The 17,724-nt window shown below is 45.8% G+C and overlaps 1 protein-coding gene across 1 annotated transcript in view; it reads left to right on the top strand.

The window, feature by feature from the left end:
- The first annotated feature begins 13,018 nt into the window (after positions 1-13,018).
- The window catches only part of npr1a (natriuretic peptide receptor 1a), a 39,024-nt gene continuing 34,318 nt past the window's right edge, over positions 13,019-17,724 (top strand). Inside the window, exons 1-2 of the mRNA XM_003443782.5 lie at positions 13,019-13,365; positions 16,691-17,431. Of these exons, the coding sequence (XP_003443830.1) occupies positions 16,723-17,431 (709 nt within the window). The 5' untranslated portion in view covers positions 13,019-13,365; positions 16,691-16,722. The remainder of the gene's footprint in view (positions 13,366-16,690; positions 17,432-17,724) is intronic.

The following is a 17,724-nucleotide window of genomic DNA, read 5'->3' as shown; positions in this document are numbered from 1 at the left end:
AACATGGCATTTAATCTGTTATTAGACTCAATTGGCTTCTCTCAAAATGTAAAAGAACCCACCCACCACTTTAATCACACTCTAGATCTTGTATTAACATATGGCATAGAAACTGAACATTTAACAGTGTTTCCTGAAAACCCTCTCCTGTCTGATCATTTCCTGATAACATTTACATTTACAATAATTGATTACACAGCAGTGGAGAGTAGACTTTATCAAAATAGATGTCTTTCTGAAAACGCTGTAACCAAGTTTAAGAATATAATCCACCCACTGTTATCATCTTCAATGGCCTGTACCAACATAGAGCAGAGCAGCTATCTGAACGCTACTCCAACAGAGGTCAATTATCTTGTTAATAATTTTACCTCCTCACTACGTACGACTGGATACTGTAGCTCCTGTGAAAACTAAGGTCTCAAATCAGAAGTACCTGACTCCGTGGTATAATTCTCAAACATGTAGCCTAAAGCAGATAACTCGTAAGCTGGAGAGGAAATGGCGTGTCACAAATTTAGAGGATCATCATTTAGCCTGGAGAAATAGTTTGCTGCTTTATAAGAAAGCCCTCCGCAAAGCCAAAACATCTTACTATTCGTCACTGATTGAAGAAAATAAGAACAACCCCAGGTTTCTCTTCAGCACTGTAGCCAGGCTGACAGAGAGTCAGAGCTCTACTGAGCCAACAATCCCTTTAATGTTAACTAGTAATGACTTCATGAACTTCTTCCCAAATAAAATTTTTATCATTAGAGAAAAAATTACCAATAATCGTCTCACAGATGTAACATTATCTACAGCTACTTTTAGTACCATTGATGTTAAGTTAGACTCTTTTTCTCCAATTGATCTTTCTGAGTTAACTTCAATAATTACTTCCTCCAAACCATCAACGTGTCTTTTAGACCCCATTCCTACAAAACTGCTCAAAGAAGTCCTGCCATTAATTAATTCTTCAATCTTAAATATGATCAACCTATCTCTAATAATCGGCTATGTACCACAGGCCTTCAAGGTGGCTGTAGTTAAACCTTTACTCAAAAAGTCATCTCTAGACCCAGCTGTCTTAGCTAATTATAGGCCAATCTCCAACCTTCCTTTCATATCAAAAATCCTTGAAAGAGTAGTTGTCAAACAGCTAACAGATCGTCTGCAGAGGAATAGCTTATTTGAAGAGTTTCAGTCAGGTTTCAGAGCTCATCACAGCACAGAAACAGCTTTAGTGAAGGTAACAAATGATCTTCTTATGGCCTCTGACAGTGGACTCATCTCTGTGCTTGTCCTGCTAGACCTCAGTGCTGCGTTCGATACTGTTGACCATAATATCCTATTAGAGCGATTAGAACATGCTGTAGGTATTACAGGTACTGCGCTGCAGTGGTTTGTATCATATCTCCATATCTCATAGACTCCAATTTGTACATGTAAATGGAGAGTCCTCTTCACCCACTAAGGTCAATTATGGAGTTCCACAGGGTTCGGTGCTAGGACCAATTCTATTTACATTATACATACTTCCCTTAGGCAGTATCATTAGAAGACATAGCATAAATTTTCACTGCTATGCAGATGACACCCAACTCTATCTATCCATGAAGCCATATAACACACACAAATTAGTTAAACTGCAGGAATGTCTTAAAGACATAAAGACCTGGATGGCCGCTAACTTTCTGCTTCTTAATTCAGATAAAACTGAGGTTATTGTACTCGGCCCTGAAAATCTTAGAAATATGGTATCTAACCAGATTCTTACTCTGGATGGCATTACCTTGGCCTCCAGTAACACTGTGAGGAACCTTGGAGTCATTTTTGACCAGGATATATCCTTCAATGCACACAATAAACAAATATGTAAGACTGCTTTCTTCCATTTGCGCAACATCTCTAAAATTAAAAATATCCTGTCTCAGAGTGATGCTGAAAAACTAGTTCATGCATTTATTACTTCCAGGCTGGACTACTGTAATTCATTATTATCAGGATGTCCTAAAAACTCACTGAAAAGTCTTCAGCTAATCCAAAATGCTGCAGCAAGAGTACTGACAGGGACTAGAAAGAGAGAGCATATTTCTCCTGTTTTGGCTTCCCTTCATTGGCTTCCTGTTAAATCCAGAATTGAATTCAAAATCCTGCTCATCACATACAAGGTCTTAAATAATCAGGCCCCATCTTATCTTAATGACCTTGTAGTGCCATATCACCCTATTAGAGCACTTCGCTCTTGCTCTGCAGGCTTAGTTGCTGTTCCTAGAGTATTTAAAAGTAGAATGGGAGGGAGAGCCTTCAGTTTTCAGGCCCCTCTTCTATGGAACCAGCTTCCAGTTTGGATTCGGGAGACAGACACTATCTCTACTTTTAAGATTAGGCTTAAAACTTTCCTTTTTGCTAAAGCATATAGTTAGGGCTGGACCAGGTGACCCTGAATCCTCCCTTAGTTATGCTGCAATAGACGTAGGCTGCCGGGTATTCCCATGATGCATTGAGTTTTTCCTTTCCAGTCACCTTTCTCACTCAGTATGTGTTAATAGACCTCTCTGCATTGAATCATATCTGTTATTAATCTCTGTCTCTCTTCCACAGCATGTCTTTATCCTGTTTTCCTTCTCTCACCCCAACCGGTTGCAGCAGATGGCCGCCCCTCCCTGAGCCTGGTTCTGCCGGAGGTTTCTTCCTGTTAAAAGGGAGTTTTTCCTTCCCACTGTCGCCAAAGTGCTTGCTCATAGGGGGTCATATGATTGTTGGGTTTTTCTCTGTATCTATTATTGTGCGATCTACTGTACAATATAAAGCGCCTTGAGGCGACTTTTGTTGTGATTTGGCGCTATATAAATAAAATTGAATTGAATTGAATTACTCTCATTAAGATGTTGCGGGAATTCCCGTCTTGTGTGTGGCTGGGTGCAGTGAGGAGTGTTTGTGATGTGTGTGTGAGCATGCGTGTGAAGGAAACGCGGGGAGCGGAAAAAGAAAAGAGAGAGAGAGAGTGTGACATGGGTAGAGAGGGCGACCGGGAGCAGCGTTTTAACGGGCTACAGCCTATGCAGTGTACCTGGAAGAGTGCAGTACTGTTATTAAAAAGCCTCATGTCTTCAGTACTTTTCGGTGTCTCGGCTGATTTCTGCCTGCCTCACTACTCCACAAAGTGGAGGGAGTTAACCCCAAAGGAGGACAAACTTCGGCCCTGGAGGAAGCATCTCCCCTTGCGTCTCCCGACCACGGTCAGGGGACTGACGGCGAGGAATGGTTAACACTGGCGACCACGAAGGGACCCTTTCACGGTGTCAAAGGAGTGGTGAGCACTGAGAAAAACCGACAGGCTAAAGCGGCTAATGATAAAGCCGAGTGACTGTAATTACAAGTGTATTGGCTAATAGCTAAAGCTGGGCAGACACTGTGCGATTTTTTCAGTCGCGCGATTCAGCTCCTGCTCAAACTGTACGATTGACTCGCAGGGGTTACAATTTCATAGGTCACGATGCAGGGTCTCACACTATACGGCCCGATGCTCTGATGCGACCTGAGTGCTCACACTGTGCGTCCATAAAAATTAAGGTTATAACAGAAAATCTGTCGCTCGCTCTGCCTCTCTGTTTCTCACTCACACAGACACGCACATCACCACCATCAACTTTGTTAAATTGCTAATGAAAAACATTGATCAGGCAGCTGTGATTGAGCAGCAATGTAAATCCAACTATTTTCACGGTTGTTGTGGTCGTGATAATTTTGTGAGGCCACATCGAAAAGGCACGGATGAGCTTTCCAAAGTCCTACAAGTGCCTCCATCGCTTGTGTCCAGATCACACGCTGCACAGCCGTGCTGCTCCGTCTTTTCACCGACGTTTATGTGTTTGCGCGTGCGCAGTGTGAGCGGCTGCGGTGACACCCTCACGACCAAGCGATTGATGATCGGGAGCTGGTTGTGAGGTGTTAATCGCGTCTCGTTACCCCACGTATACTACACGATGCACGACACACGATGAAGGCCAAACTCGGGCCGATCACCAAAACGGTCGCACGACTCAAAAATCGTCTCAAAATGGGCCAAAAATCGCACAGTGTAAGCCCAGCATAAGCTAACTCGCGATGGCCGCTGCTCGCCATTCTCGGGAAAACTACGGACTTGAGACCAATTATTCCAACCCATTCATGTCGCTGACCAGTGTCTCCGAGGGTGCCGCGAGCATTAGGGAAGCTAACAGAGACAGAGCTGTGACTAAATGTGAACATATCAACCCATTCCTGTGTGCCGAAAGTTGTACTAACACACACGCTAATGGAGAGGATGTACCCAGCCGCAGTTTTCCCGCACGAATCCCTTCGTCGATGCTGAATGTCACAGCTACGGCCGTGAGGGAAACACAGGCAGCAGCATGAACTATTATCCAGCTCCTACTCCCGAAATGAAAATGCACTATCCAGACTCAAACTCATTGTCCCCCGCTCACATGAACAGTTTTGTACACAGCACACTGGCTCAATTTAATGCAATGTTAAATACACCCATGCAATGTGTGCCTTCCAGTAGCCTTAATGAAGCCATAAGCTATGGGCAAACCACTACACAGCATAAACCCCGCTCAAAACCAGGCAAGACCCGCTGTGTGCCCCGTCAGCCACCATCTGACAGTGAAGAGGACGCTGACCCTAGAGAGAGAGTCCCCACTCTACGTCCGGGCCAATATGACGGCACCACACCGTGGAAGGAATTTCTGCACAGGTTTGAGAGCTGCGCTGAAGCCAACTATTGGTCAGAAAAAACAATGACAACTCAGCTTAAATTCTGCCTAGTTGGAGCAGCAGGGGCTATTATCCACAGAAATCCCCGCTCATCCAAATGGGATTACCGCCGCCTGGTGGACGAACTGGAAACTGCATATGGTCCTTCTTCTGACCATGCAGCTGCTGTTGCTGTAGAACTGAGGCAGCAAGTGCGTAAACCTGGTGAGGCCCTGCATGTTTTCAGAGATGACATTTATGGGAAAGTGGCTGTTGCATATGGTGATAGAGCAGAGATTGAACAAGACTCTATAGCTGTTGAAGTTTTCACCAATGGGCTGGGTGATGCAGAAATAGTACAGAAGTTGCTGGAGAGGCACCCAGCCACACTTGCCTGTGCATACGAAATAGCCCACCAACACGAAACCACTAAAAGGGCTGCATCTTATGTAACCAGTGCCATGCAGCAAGGAGCCTGTAATGCAGCTGAACGCCGTCCCCGAGCTGCCGTCGTCAGAGAAAAAGACAAAGACGAGACTGTTGCTGAGCGTGCACCTGCAGCTAGCCCCTCACCGAATCGTTTTGTCCCACGCACACCCTCGACAACACCGAACAATCACAGAAATTTTAAAAGGAGTGGGGTTCGCTGCCATAACTGTCAAGGTTGGGGCCATGTCCAAAAGCAGTGCCCTTCCCCTCACAAAACCACCAAGGCCTTAACATTGAACAGTAGCCCTTGTGACAGCCCAAAACCTACCGTGCTCCACCTTAAGTGCCAAAGCCAAGAAATGAGTATCCCCATGCTCCTCTACGAAGTGGAGGTATGTGCTGTCTTGGACAGTGGGGCCCGGAGGAGTGTGCTGCCGCTGCCCTACTACAACTCCATCCACCCAGACGTGAGGCCACCACTACAGCCCTCAGTTGTTGAGACCTTGCTTGGTGTGGGACCTGGGGACGTGCCAGTGCTAGGTGAAGCCCAGATACCTGTCAGTATCAACAATCGACAGGTGGATGTTGATTTCCTGGTGGCAGATATAGCAGGAAATGAGGTGCTGCTTGGGCATCCCTCACTCAAGCCGAAGCACGTTTTGATTTCGGCAAACGCCGCATCATCCTGTTCGGTGAAGAGGTGCTCTACTACCAAACCGAAGCTAGTACAAAGTCACACGCAGTGAGAATAGCTAGAACTGTGGTGGTGGAACCGGGGCAAGAGTATATGGTGAAAAGCAATGTGCATCCTGGTGCAGCAGCTCGAGGTGACATGATGCTTAGTCCCACCAAAGGTTTCGTTGAGAAGCACAAAGTACTTATCGCCAGAGTCCTAGTCAATGCACAGCCTTCTAAAGCTGTCCCACTTTGGCTTTTTAATCCCGGCAATAAAGCAGTAACAATTAAGGAGGGATCCATTGCCGGGCTCCTCCAGCCAGCTGAGGCCGTGGAACCCTCCATGGTCTCCCCAGCTGCAGACTCACTGACCAGCCCTCCTGTGATTCCTCTGCACCTGCAGGAGCTCTATGCCCAGAGCTCCACAGACCTCAATGACTATGAACAGCTCCAACTGAAACGCTTGCTTTGCACTTATGGACATGTGTTTTCTACAGGGCCTGCTGACCTGGGCCGAACCAGCCTTGTGCAGCACGACATCATAACCCGTCCTGGTGCTCCAGTCAAACAACATCCACGAAGAATGGCAGGGGAAAAGCAGCAACACGCTGGTCAGCAGATCTACGACAGCCTACAGAGTGGTCTCGCCCAACGCAGCTGCAGCAGCTGGGCCTCGTCCATCGTTATGGTGCGTAAGAAAGATGGGACATACCGTCTCTGCATTGACTACAGGGCTCTCAACGACCGCACCATAACAGATGCCTACCCGCTGCCCCGCATTCAGGACACGCTGGACACACTCTCGACTGCCAGATGGTTCAGCACATTAGACCTCGCATCAGGCTACTGGCAGGTTGAGCTGACGCCTAGAGCACGCAGGGCCGCCGCTTTCTGCACTAGGACAGGCCTCTTTGAGTGGAACGTCATGCCATTTGGACTATGCAATGCCCCGGCGACGTTGCAGCGGCTGATGGACCGCGTCCTGGCTGGCATGCAGTGGGAGACCTGCCTGGTCTACTTGGACGACATCATTGTGCTGGCTAAGGACGTGTCGGGGATGCTACAACGGCTTGGCCAAGTATTCTATAGACTTCAACAAGCTAACTTGAAGCTGAAACCTGCCAAATGCTGCCTCTTTCGCCGCAAAGTTGCTTATCTTGGCCATGTGGTGTCCGAGCATGGTGTGGCTACCGACCCCAGCAAAGTTCAAAAAGTTCAGATGTGGCCTGCACCTACGTCCATCCATGAGGTCAGACGCTTCATCGGCCTGGCCTCATATTATCGCCGGTTCGTGAAAGACTTTGCCTCTATAGCCGAGCCCCTGCACAACCTGACCAAGAAGAACGCACATTTTCAGTGGCATGCTGAGCACCAAGCAGCTTTCAACAAGCTAAAGTGTCGACTCACCTCTGCCCCTGTTCTTGGCTATCCACTTGACCATGGTGAAATGATACTAGACACTGATGCCAGCGACACAGGCATCGGCGCGGTGCTGTCACAGATGCAGCAGGGCGTGGAGCGTGTGCTGGCATATGGCAGCCGTAAGCTATCGAGAACTGAACAAAACTACTGCACCACACGACGTGAATTACTAGCCGTCGTAGATTTCACGTCCCATTTTCACCAGTACCTCCTCGGACGGCCTTTCAAAGTGCGCACAGACCACAGTAGCCTGTGCTGGCTAACAAAAATGAAAGAGCCAGAGGGACAGTTAGCTTGATGGCTCGAGAAGCTTGCTGAGTACAGCTTTGAGATCATCCACCGTCCAGGTCGAGTGCACACCAATGCTGATAGCCTCTCCAGAAGACCCTGTCGCCAGTCCTGTCCATGCAGAGTGCAGGACCCACCCCTCCAAGCATCTCGGGGGGACCAGTCATCGGGCGGTCCAATGTGAGTTGGACTCTGACACCAGCTTCCTGTTGCTGAGTCCGGTGAGGGTGGAGGGACAACCGGCTACTACAGCGGTGTGTCCAGTGGGGGTAGGTCATAACACCCCTACACCAGACACAAAGACTTTAGACCAAACTGCTTTTACTATGTCAGACATTTTATGTCAAAACACTCCTACCAACACAGACGTCTCAGAACAGATAATTCACACTAGCACAGACATATCACACCAGAACATTTCCACTGGTACACACACCGTAAAGCTGACTGAGAAAGTATATGTGGCTGAAACTCTTGATACTGCTTCTCTGTTTCATGGCTGGACCATGGGGGAGCTGAGCCAAGCCCAGGACGCTGATGCAGACATCGCACCCATACGCGCCTGGATGGAGGCCAGCAGTGAGCACCCCCCGTGGACTACTGTCTCGCCATGCAGCCCGGCCACTAAGACATACTGGGCTCAATGGAAACGGCTCTACTTCAGAGATGGAGTTCTGGTCCGTCGCTTCTACTGCCTTGACGAGACCCAGTTCTACCCCCAGATCGTACTGCCATGCAAGCTACAACCAGAAGTGATGAGCCAGATGCACGAGGGGCCAGTGGGCGGACATTTTGGTGTCGAGAGGACTGTGGCCAGGCTACGAACCCGATTCTATTAGTATCACATGAGGGAAGACGTCGCTCTTTGGTGCCGTACTTGTACCAGCTGTGCATCCAGAGCCCGACCCCAGAAGACACCACAAGCTCCGATGGGAACTGTCCGGGTAGGAGCCCCAATGGAGCGCATTGCGCTGGACATTATGGGACCACTGAATGAGACAGAGCGCAGAAACCGATATGTGCTTGTGATACAAGACTACTTTACAAAGTGGACTGAAGCCTTTCCTATCCCAGATGAACGGGCTGCAACCGTTGCCGAGGTTGTTGCATCTGAGTGGGTGTGCCGCTACGGGATACCTCAAGCACTCCACAGTGACCAGGGACGCAATTTTGAATCTGATGTGTTCTAGGGGGTGTGCAGTTTGTTTGGCATAGACAAGACTCATACAACGCCATTCCGACCCCAGTCAGATGGCCAGGTTGAACGTTTTAATGCCACTCTCCAAAAGATCCTGGCCTCCACAGCAGAGCGTTGCCATTGGGACTGGGACCTGATGATCCCGTACGCTGTTATGGCCTACAGGGCGACCAAACACAGTGCTACAGGTTTCACCCCAAACTTCATGATGTTTGGCCGAGAACTGAGTGAGCCAGTGGACCTTGTCGCAGGTCTACCTCCTGATCCAGACAACCAACCCTCAGCTCCAGAGTATGTGCACCAAATGCGTGAGCGGCTGGAGCTGGCCCACCTCATCGCCAGGGAAGCCCTGCGTGAGTCAGTCACGCGCGCAAAAAGGCAATATGACAAGAACTGTTGCCACACACAGTACAAGACTGGAGATCCTGTATGGTATCTCATCAAAGGAACACGTCACATCAAGAATAAGGTCAAAAAGTTCCTCCCATCGTATGAAGGACCATTCTTTGTCCTGGGGCAATTGGATGACCTGGTTTATCGGATCCAGAAGAACCCAAGGTCTAGAGTGAAAGTTGTCCACCATGACCAGCTAAAGCATTATCGCTGCTGCGAGCCCCTGGACAATACCTGGGTCCTTGATCAAGCTCATCAGTGGCCACCTACGGAGGTCCCACCACCAGCTTTAGAGGATGACCCAGCAGACCGTGATCTGGGTCTGCACAGTCTGTTCTCTACTGCAACTGGCAATGGCCCCAGCTCCTCTCAGCCATCTGTCTCTGTTGCAGCTGATCCCGCTCCAGTTGTGGTGATCCCATCGGCACACAGGACACATTTCTGAATTTTTCCAGCGTTTTATTCTTCCCAAAACATTTAAACATTCAGAAATAAATAATTTGGTTTGATAAAATGTTCTCATAAGAAAATGAAAAACTACGGAAATTAAAAGGTGCACAACTTTGTTTAAATTAAAATTAAAAATTTAGTTCATAAAAGAAAATTATATTTTTTCATTTCATTTTCCAATTTTCCTCCCACACTAATGAAGCTACTGAGTACGAAGTTCTTCAGTTATTACATTAAAAGTACCCAGTGCTGTTCATTATTGTAGCAGTGGGGTGAATTTAAAACTTTTCTATCAAACTGTTGCCATGTTTTGTTGTTTTCATGGCTCAGTCTGGCTACTTTGATTGATGTAATGTAGTGACCTCAGAGAAGAGCAGCAGAATGAGTGTGTACATGACAAATGGTTTTACTGTCTGTTAAAAACTGCAAACACAAGTGTTTGCAGTTTTGCAGACATGAGAAAGTGTTACCAGAAACACTTTCTCATGTCTGTGTTTTTTTAAATTGGAAATTTGAAGACGAACAAAAGGAAGTAAAACAACATCATTAAAGCTCGTCAATCAGTGCTTTTCTGTTAATACTCACTCAGTTACTGTCACCACTGGTTTTGGTAACAAGCTCACAGCTTTGAGCCGATTATGCACTTGTTCTCAAGATATGTCCCCCTCATAAACCTTTCTGGTAGCAGCTATCACAACCACAACAGGCAGAAGAAGATTTTTTTCAGCGTTAGATTTCATGCAGTTTGCAGTAAATTGTTTACCACAGACTTTTGATCACACAATTGTGAATTACAAATATTTTCCTCCTGAAAGTAAAACTTACAAATCCATTTGACATAAGGCTGCAAAAATCCTCCTGTCCACACCTTTCAGTCACAAATTGACTCTTAGCTTCTTCAATAATTCCAGAAGCTTTGTGCCGTTATATAACTCAACTGTGTCCTGTTTCGGCTCCAAGCCATGGTCAGCATCATGTTTCAGTCTGACTTAATTTTTTCTGGGCTCCACAAACAAAAGATTCCACAAAACCTTTCAGCTGAAAAACTTTATTAACAAACAACATTGGGCTGGTAGCAGCTCTGTGTGAAAAAGATGTGGACTCCTCTGGCTGTCACAGAAGCTCTTCAGATGCCACTCATATTTTTGTTTGTAGTGTCTCACCTTTTAAAGCAGTTTTTGCTTTAGTGCCTTTTGGATTTTCTGCTATCGTTTGAGTGCTTGATGTGCTTAGGATTGGTTTTGCACAGAAGCGGTGAAAAGACTGCACACAATATGCGAACGTCCAGATGTCACACTGTTCCTGCTCTGTGGGCTTTGTTGTTGTGGAGGTTTAATCAGTTTCCTGTGACAAATGTTCCCTGTGAGATTAATTCTGTGTGATTATATCTCAGCAGACAAATAATTTCCACAATTTCTATAAATATGGCTTTTATTTCAGTCACTATTTACAGTGTTTAAAAAAACACTAATCCCTTAAAAATAAATAAATTATAAAATAATCTTCAGAGGTACAAAACCATCACCTGCTGAAAAAATCAGATAGCCCATAAGCTGGACAGGGAAATGGTGTGTCACTAATTTAGAAGATCTTCATTTAGCCTGGGAAAAGAGTTTGTTGTTCTGTTTTTAAAAAAAAAGCCGTCCATAAAGTTTGAATTCATTCATGTGTTTATGCTAAGTTTGGTTTTCAGATCTCCTCGTTCAGGAATAACACTCATCCTCACAGCAGAGTCAGACCTGAGCCTTGGCACAACTTTGTGTGCCGACTGGACACTAAGAAACCGTTAACGGTGACTGAGTGCTCCTCTCAACTTGCTGTCTGCTGTCTCCTGTTCCAGGGTTGGATGTTCATATTAAACATGTTTCTACCTCATGCTCCTCCAACCACTGCCAGCATCTTACACTCAGCGAGCGCTGTGCAGGGGCGCCTCTTGAATTTTTTCAATGGATGACCATATGGCGACCACTAAAAATATTGGGGTAGCACACCAAAACAGCGCAGGGGTGTAGCAAAGGTGAGGAGGTTATGACAGGAAATCATGAGGGACATACAAAGTGACACAATACGAATGGCAAAATTGTATATGCAGGAATAAATAACAGGTTAATGTTTCAACTCATTGTAGGCTGTCTTCCTCTCTCTTGACCTCATGTTTATTAAAATAATACCAACATACAACAGCCTTGCTAGGATGGGCCAGTGTCCCCCCTGGCCCCTCCTTGTGGTGACCCTGGCTGTATGATGTCAAACAGAGAGGATATCCTCACAGTCATCTCATCATAGTTAGTTTACCTGTATGAAGGAAGAAAAAAAATGATAAAGTTTCTATTTTCAGATCAGCATTCACTTCATATGGGAATCACAATATCCCCGTATGAAGCTGTGCCTTCAGGTGTACAGTTCAGTCCCAACCAACAACCACAAATCATGTTTTCAGTAACTTCACGTTGTATTTTTCTCCAGTAGCCACAGCACAAGATAATACTTACAAGGTTCTGTTGGCAGAGAACAACCAATCAAAAGAGAGGAACAGGGTGCACTATAACCCAGACACAGAAGGATTATTCTGAATACGGAATCATGCAGTGTCTCTAACAGAATCAAGAATAAAAGGAGGAAACTGCTCACCTTAACTGTATTTACTGACTTTCTTTGGAGTCGACTTGCTGTATTCAAGTGTGACCTTTACAGTTAAATAAGAGAAACATTAATGTGTTTTCATTAACAGGAGAGAGTGGGAGGAAGGTAGGATACATGTGAGAAAGAGAGCAAGAGAGTCCGAGTATGAGGGTGGGTGGTGATCATTTCCAGGAAGAGGTACAGAGAGGGAGAGTTTGTGTGTTTCCAAGCGACTTCCTGGTATACCGGGTGTATCCTGTTAAAACACACATACACACACACGCACACACACACACACACACACACACACACACATTCTTTGGTTCTCTATGTATGTGTTGTGCATTAACTTTATGAACAATAACACACTTGCAGTGTGACGTCATGTGTGGCTGTTAATGAACTTTAAAATCTCTCCTTGCAAAGAGGTCAAAGGTCAGCAGTGAGTTCAGAGATGCTGGAAGTTTGATGAGAAACTGATCAGTCATTTAACTTGTTAACTGATCTTAGATAATTCTATGGAAGTTGAACTTTTACTGAGCAGAAGGCAGAAACACGACCATCTGTCTATAATCCATAATCACCCTCACCCACAGTCATTTTACTCGGGGTTCAATCAGACTAATCAACTGACTAGTACCGGTATCCAATCAATAAAACCAAGTGAGTAGCTGCAGGCGGCCACCAGGGGGCTCCATATCCACATGCTCACGTCAGCAGAGCGGCTTTATCCGGATTTATATAAAGTTTTTGATTAAAAGTAATATTTCAGTCTATCAGCGTGCGCAGAGCACGGCAAGGAGGGAGCGGGGCACTGCGAGCACACATATATATAGCATGTGTCACTTTGGTAACTGAATACACGTAGGTTCAAGCACGCGCTTCAGTTCGCGTTTTCAGGACTGCCCTCTTACCCTCCACACCCCCTCAGCAAAACTTGCGTGTGCGCGCACGGCGGGAGGCTGGATTATTACCGGGATGGTTTGTGAGCGCGGAGAAGCGGAAACGCGCCGGCAGTAGCGGGGCGCGAGCCTCCGGTGAGCCTCCGGTGAGACGGAGTTCCCACCGAGTGTTCACGAGGCGTCCTCCGCCGCGCGAGCTGCAGCTGAAAACAGCTGGATGTCATTCTGCGGACACACGGAGCTGCGCTGAGCGCCGAACAGGTAAAACAACGTCAGCCGCTCCTCTATTGATGAACTTACACAGGAGAAAGGCGCCGCGCGTTTAGCGACCAAGCAGTTAATCGAGTAGAAAGTTGTTTTTAGTTCTTCTCTTAGTCTCTGTCCTGGTCACGCTTTCAAATGAACGAAGACTCTGATTTTCCTTCTTCATCTTAACCGAAGTCTATCTGCCTTCAGACACAACAGCCCACCACTAAGAATACATTCAGTTCTACTTGATTTATACATCGCCAAATCACAATAGCAGTACCCTGCAATAAAGCAGTGAAAGCCAGCAATCATTAGGCACTTGGCGACACTGGAAAGGAAAAACTCCCTTTGAACAGAAAGAAACCTTCAGTAAAACCAGGCTGAGGGAGGGGCGATCGTCTGAGAGACTGGCTGGACATGAGGGGACAAAATATTCATAATCGATCGCGAGAATGATACATTTGGCATCCACGAGATCATTGACTGTTTTACATAACAATAGTATTATTATTAATAATTAAAATCATGTGTGAAGCACACAGACACTCAATGGTCAGATGGACAGTCACCTCAGAATGAAAGTGAGAAACTGTTTTTTTTTTTTTAGTCTGAGGTTTGATGTGTGCACAGATCCTGATCCTAAAGAAGCTGAAAGTTTAGAAACAGACCTCAATGTTGACAGCTCTTTGTTCCCTGAGTGATGTGTTTGAGTCTCACTGATGTTGCAACAACACTTATATAAGACTGAAGACGGGTCGGGCAGCTGAGTGTGTTTTACCTCCATCTCTGGAAAGTAAAGTTTTCATCAGCATCAGAAATCCTGATGTATTCAAAGACACTTCAGCCTGACTGAAGCTGGCCTATACTTCTTCTTCCTGTCAGATTTCCTGCTGCCTTTTCTCACAGCAGCCTGCTTTCACAGATTTATTCATGTGCTCATGTGTATGGAGAAATGTGGTGATTAAAGTCTGATTTTGTGTTTCCACATACAGAGAAGCTATGTACACATTTCAACATCACTCATCATATTTCTTTGCGTTACCTCCCACCATTTGGACAGACCCAGAAACACACGCTGCATTTGAAAGCTGGGATATGAGGGGGTTTTAATGGATTCTTGAGTTTAAAGAGGGACCTACATTTTGGTCAACAGCTCAACAACAGGTGTGAGTCATGTAGGCTGAAAGCCGAAGAGACCAGATCATCTGTACTCTAAATGTGTGGAATCATGAACAAATTAACATGACCATAACAACCATAACCCTTTACTTAAAGAAAATGCAATAAGGGAGATTTCAAAGTTATTAGGGAGTGCCCAATTCTGTTGATCTGGACGTAGCGTTTTCAGTGGTAGAAACATTTCGTCACTCTTGATCAGCTGATCAAGAAACTGACCTCACAGCCCATTGTTCACCAGTGGGGTTAGTTTGAGTCATTATGCAAATGTATGTAAAAGATTGGGGAAATTTACAGCTGAGACTGAAGAAGTCACTTGGATGAGTGATGAAATGTTTCTCCCACTAAAAACACCAGGTCCAGATGAATGAGCATGCATCAAGACTTATTACGGAGTGGTTTTACTCATACAGCACAGCTGATGAATTTGGAAGATAAGTGGCTCAGGAATGAAGGGTTTGACATCCCTGGTGCAGATACTGGTACTGCATCTGAAGCATGACGCCAATGCAGAAGCACTCAAATGTCCAGCAGGGTGCAACTGCTTTGGTCTGATTATACAGAAGTCTAGGGGAAAATGAGCCCACTCCTCACCTGATCTCCGACCTCATTACACACTTTCCTGATGAGTTCATGATCTCAGCCCCTAGTTTCAAATCTATCAGAATCAGAATCAGAGAGACTTTATTTATCCCCAAGGGGCAATTAAGATAGATACAACAGAGCAGCATGACGTTGAAGATAAGGACAGGGCATAAACAGGCAATAAGAATGAGATAATAAATACACAGAATATACATTATATACACTTTTAAAATTTCACCGTTTTAAAATTAAAATTAAAGTGACTGAAGTGACTCTATCCATCCATCCATTTTCTTTCACCCTGGACTGGTGACCAGTCTATGGCAGACCTGGTTTCAGTTCTTACTGAATAAAACATCAGGTACATTTTGGAGCTTATTTATTCACTCTCCTTGAAATCCAGTCATCCCTGGAGTGCATTTGATGAAAGAGAGCCAATTAAGTCAAATGAAATGATCCGAGCTGTCAAGTTGCTATAATGCGAGTGGACTGATTCAAGACATGTTCGTTGTTTGGAACAGCTGACGAACTAACGCTGACGCCGCTAACATTGTGTTATCTTTGACCTCTGCTTACCTCATTCCTTGTATTTTATGGGATGAATTAGTCCTGTTTTAGTATTTTTTTTTAATTTTTTTTTTTAGTATTTTTAATTCTCTCCTACCTTGTTAAAGCGACTCAACTCAACATTTTCTGCATTTGTTTCAAATTAAAAGCCCTCTTAGCTTTGCAGTACAGAAACTGTATGTCCATATGTCAGTGAGACTCTTATTATGGAAACCCAGACTGCTTTTATTTGAAGAACTCCGGAACATAAGTGGATAAACCGTGCACATGTGCTTCCTCACACAGGTGTTACTTTGTCACAGCACTGTATAAATGAGAGACAGAGAAAGATGACAAAGGCAACACAGGTAGAGCAGAAAGATGTGAGGAAGAAGCTGATGAAGATGTTCAGATTAACTCGTGGGCCGTTGAAAGGAGTCACATAGCTCTGCAGCTCTGATCAAAAGGGACTAGGAAGCTGGGGAGGATTTAGAGTTTGATGAAAACGTGCAGTCAGACTTCTCCCATGTGTTCGTTTAGCTTTTAAAGACAACAACTCATTTTATTCACAGGACCCTGAACTCTGATGTGTTCTCTCTTCACTCTTTAGTTGGCCTTTCCCTCACACCTTACTCTTATCATTCACCTCTGTTAAGTTTTACAGCTCTATGTTACCAGGAACAGATGGACTGTAAGAGTGTGACTGCTTCACTGACTCTCACAGCAGCAGATTAGATCTAATTGTCACTCACATTACTCATTAATCAAATGGTAAACATGGTCAGGCCGCTGTTTAACAAGCAATTATCTTGGACCGGCCCAGTGGAGGACTTCAGCTTCATGTCTGCAAACACATGGCCACGTGAAGGATGGATAGATCCCACTCAGTGATCCCACATGGAAACTCGGACAGACTTCCCAGAATTCCCAGCAGCTTCAAGTTTCAGTAGTTGTTCTGATGAATAAAGGTTTGTTTTGAATTTTCTCTACAGGACACGCTGATTAACACTGGGTTATATTTTCCCCACAGCTCATCTGAAAGGTTATTAACGCCTCTTCATCATGCTGTCCTGGCCCTGTCCCTTGCTCTTCCTGGTCCTTCTTCCTGCCCAGTCAGCTGCAACCTCTCTAACTGCTGACAACAGAACGGAGGATCTTCAGGAGGTCACCCTGGCAGCAATCTTGCCTCTGACTAACACTGACTATGCATGGGCATGGCCTCGGGTTGCGCCCGCCATCTACCAGGCATTACAGCAGGTGAACTCTGACCCCTGGTTGCTACCAGGTCTGAAGCTGCAGCTAGTTTATGGCAGCTCAGAGAGCCGCGACGGCTTCTGCTCAGACTCCATAGCGCCGCTTGTAGCCGTCGACCTCAAGCTGTCCCACGACCCCTGGGCCTTCATTGGACCCGGCTGTGACTACTCATCCTCACCTGTTGCTCGCTTTACCACCCACTGGGATGTTCCCATGGTGACAGCTGGTGCCCGAGCAATCGGCTTCAATCTGTACGCTGCGGTCACCAATACGGGCCCCACTCACAAAAAGCTGGGCGAGTTTGGTGTCAGGATCCAGGAGATGTTTGGCTGGCAGCGGCACGCCACAGTCATCTTCAGTGACAACAAGGACGCCAACGACGATCGGCTGTGCTACTTCGCTGTGGAGGGGCTGTATGAGTTGCTGGGCAAACGTAACATCACTGTCCACGACCACGTCATCCAGGGCGACGTCAACTACAAGTTGATAGTCCAGGAGATCCGTGACAATGGCCGAGGTCAGATTCCTCTTCTGCTGCTTTCATTCCTCATGTTTTAACAGTTGTTGTTGTCTTTGTCCCGCTGCTTTCTGTTCCTCCTTTTCTCTAAAATTACCTGCTTAAAAGCTACGCTGTTGCTGCTCACTCTTTAGAAGCAGAGATCTCAAGGTAACTTATTCTTTTACCTTCTCTTCTTCATGCCATTCCTTTTATCCGAGATGATTCATGATCTTGGGGAAGATGGCTTTTCAGCTGCTTCTGTTGCCTAGTTTCAACTCCTCCGGCCTTGCTTCTTTTTCATTTCTTTTTCA

The sequence above is a fragment of the Oreochromis niloticus genome, linkage group LG22 (genome assembly GCF_001858045.2).
Source record: "Oreochromis niloticus isolate F11D_XX linkage group LG22, O_niloticus_UMD_NMBU, whole genome shotgun sequence".
In the NCBI taxonomy this organism is placed as follows: Eukaryota; Metazoa; Chordata; class Actinopteri; order Cichliformes; family Cichlidae; genus Oreochromis; species Oreochromis niloticus.
The sequence above is the reverse complement of the archived record's forward strand: the minus strand, read 5'-3'. Positions and strand labels throughout refer to the sequence as shown.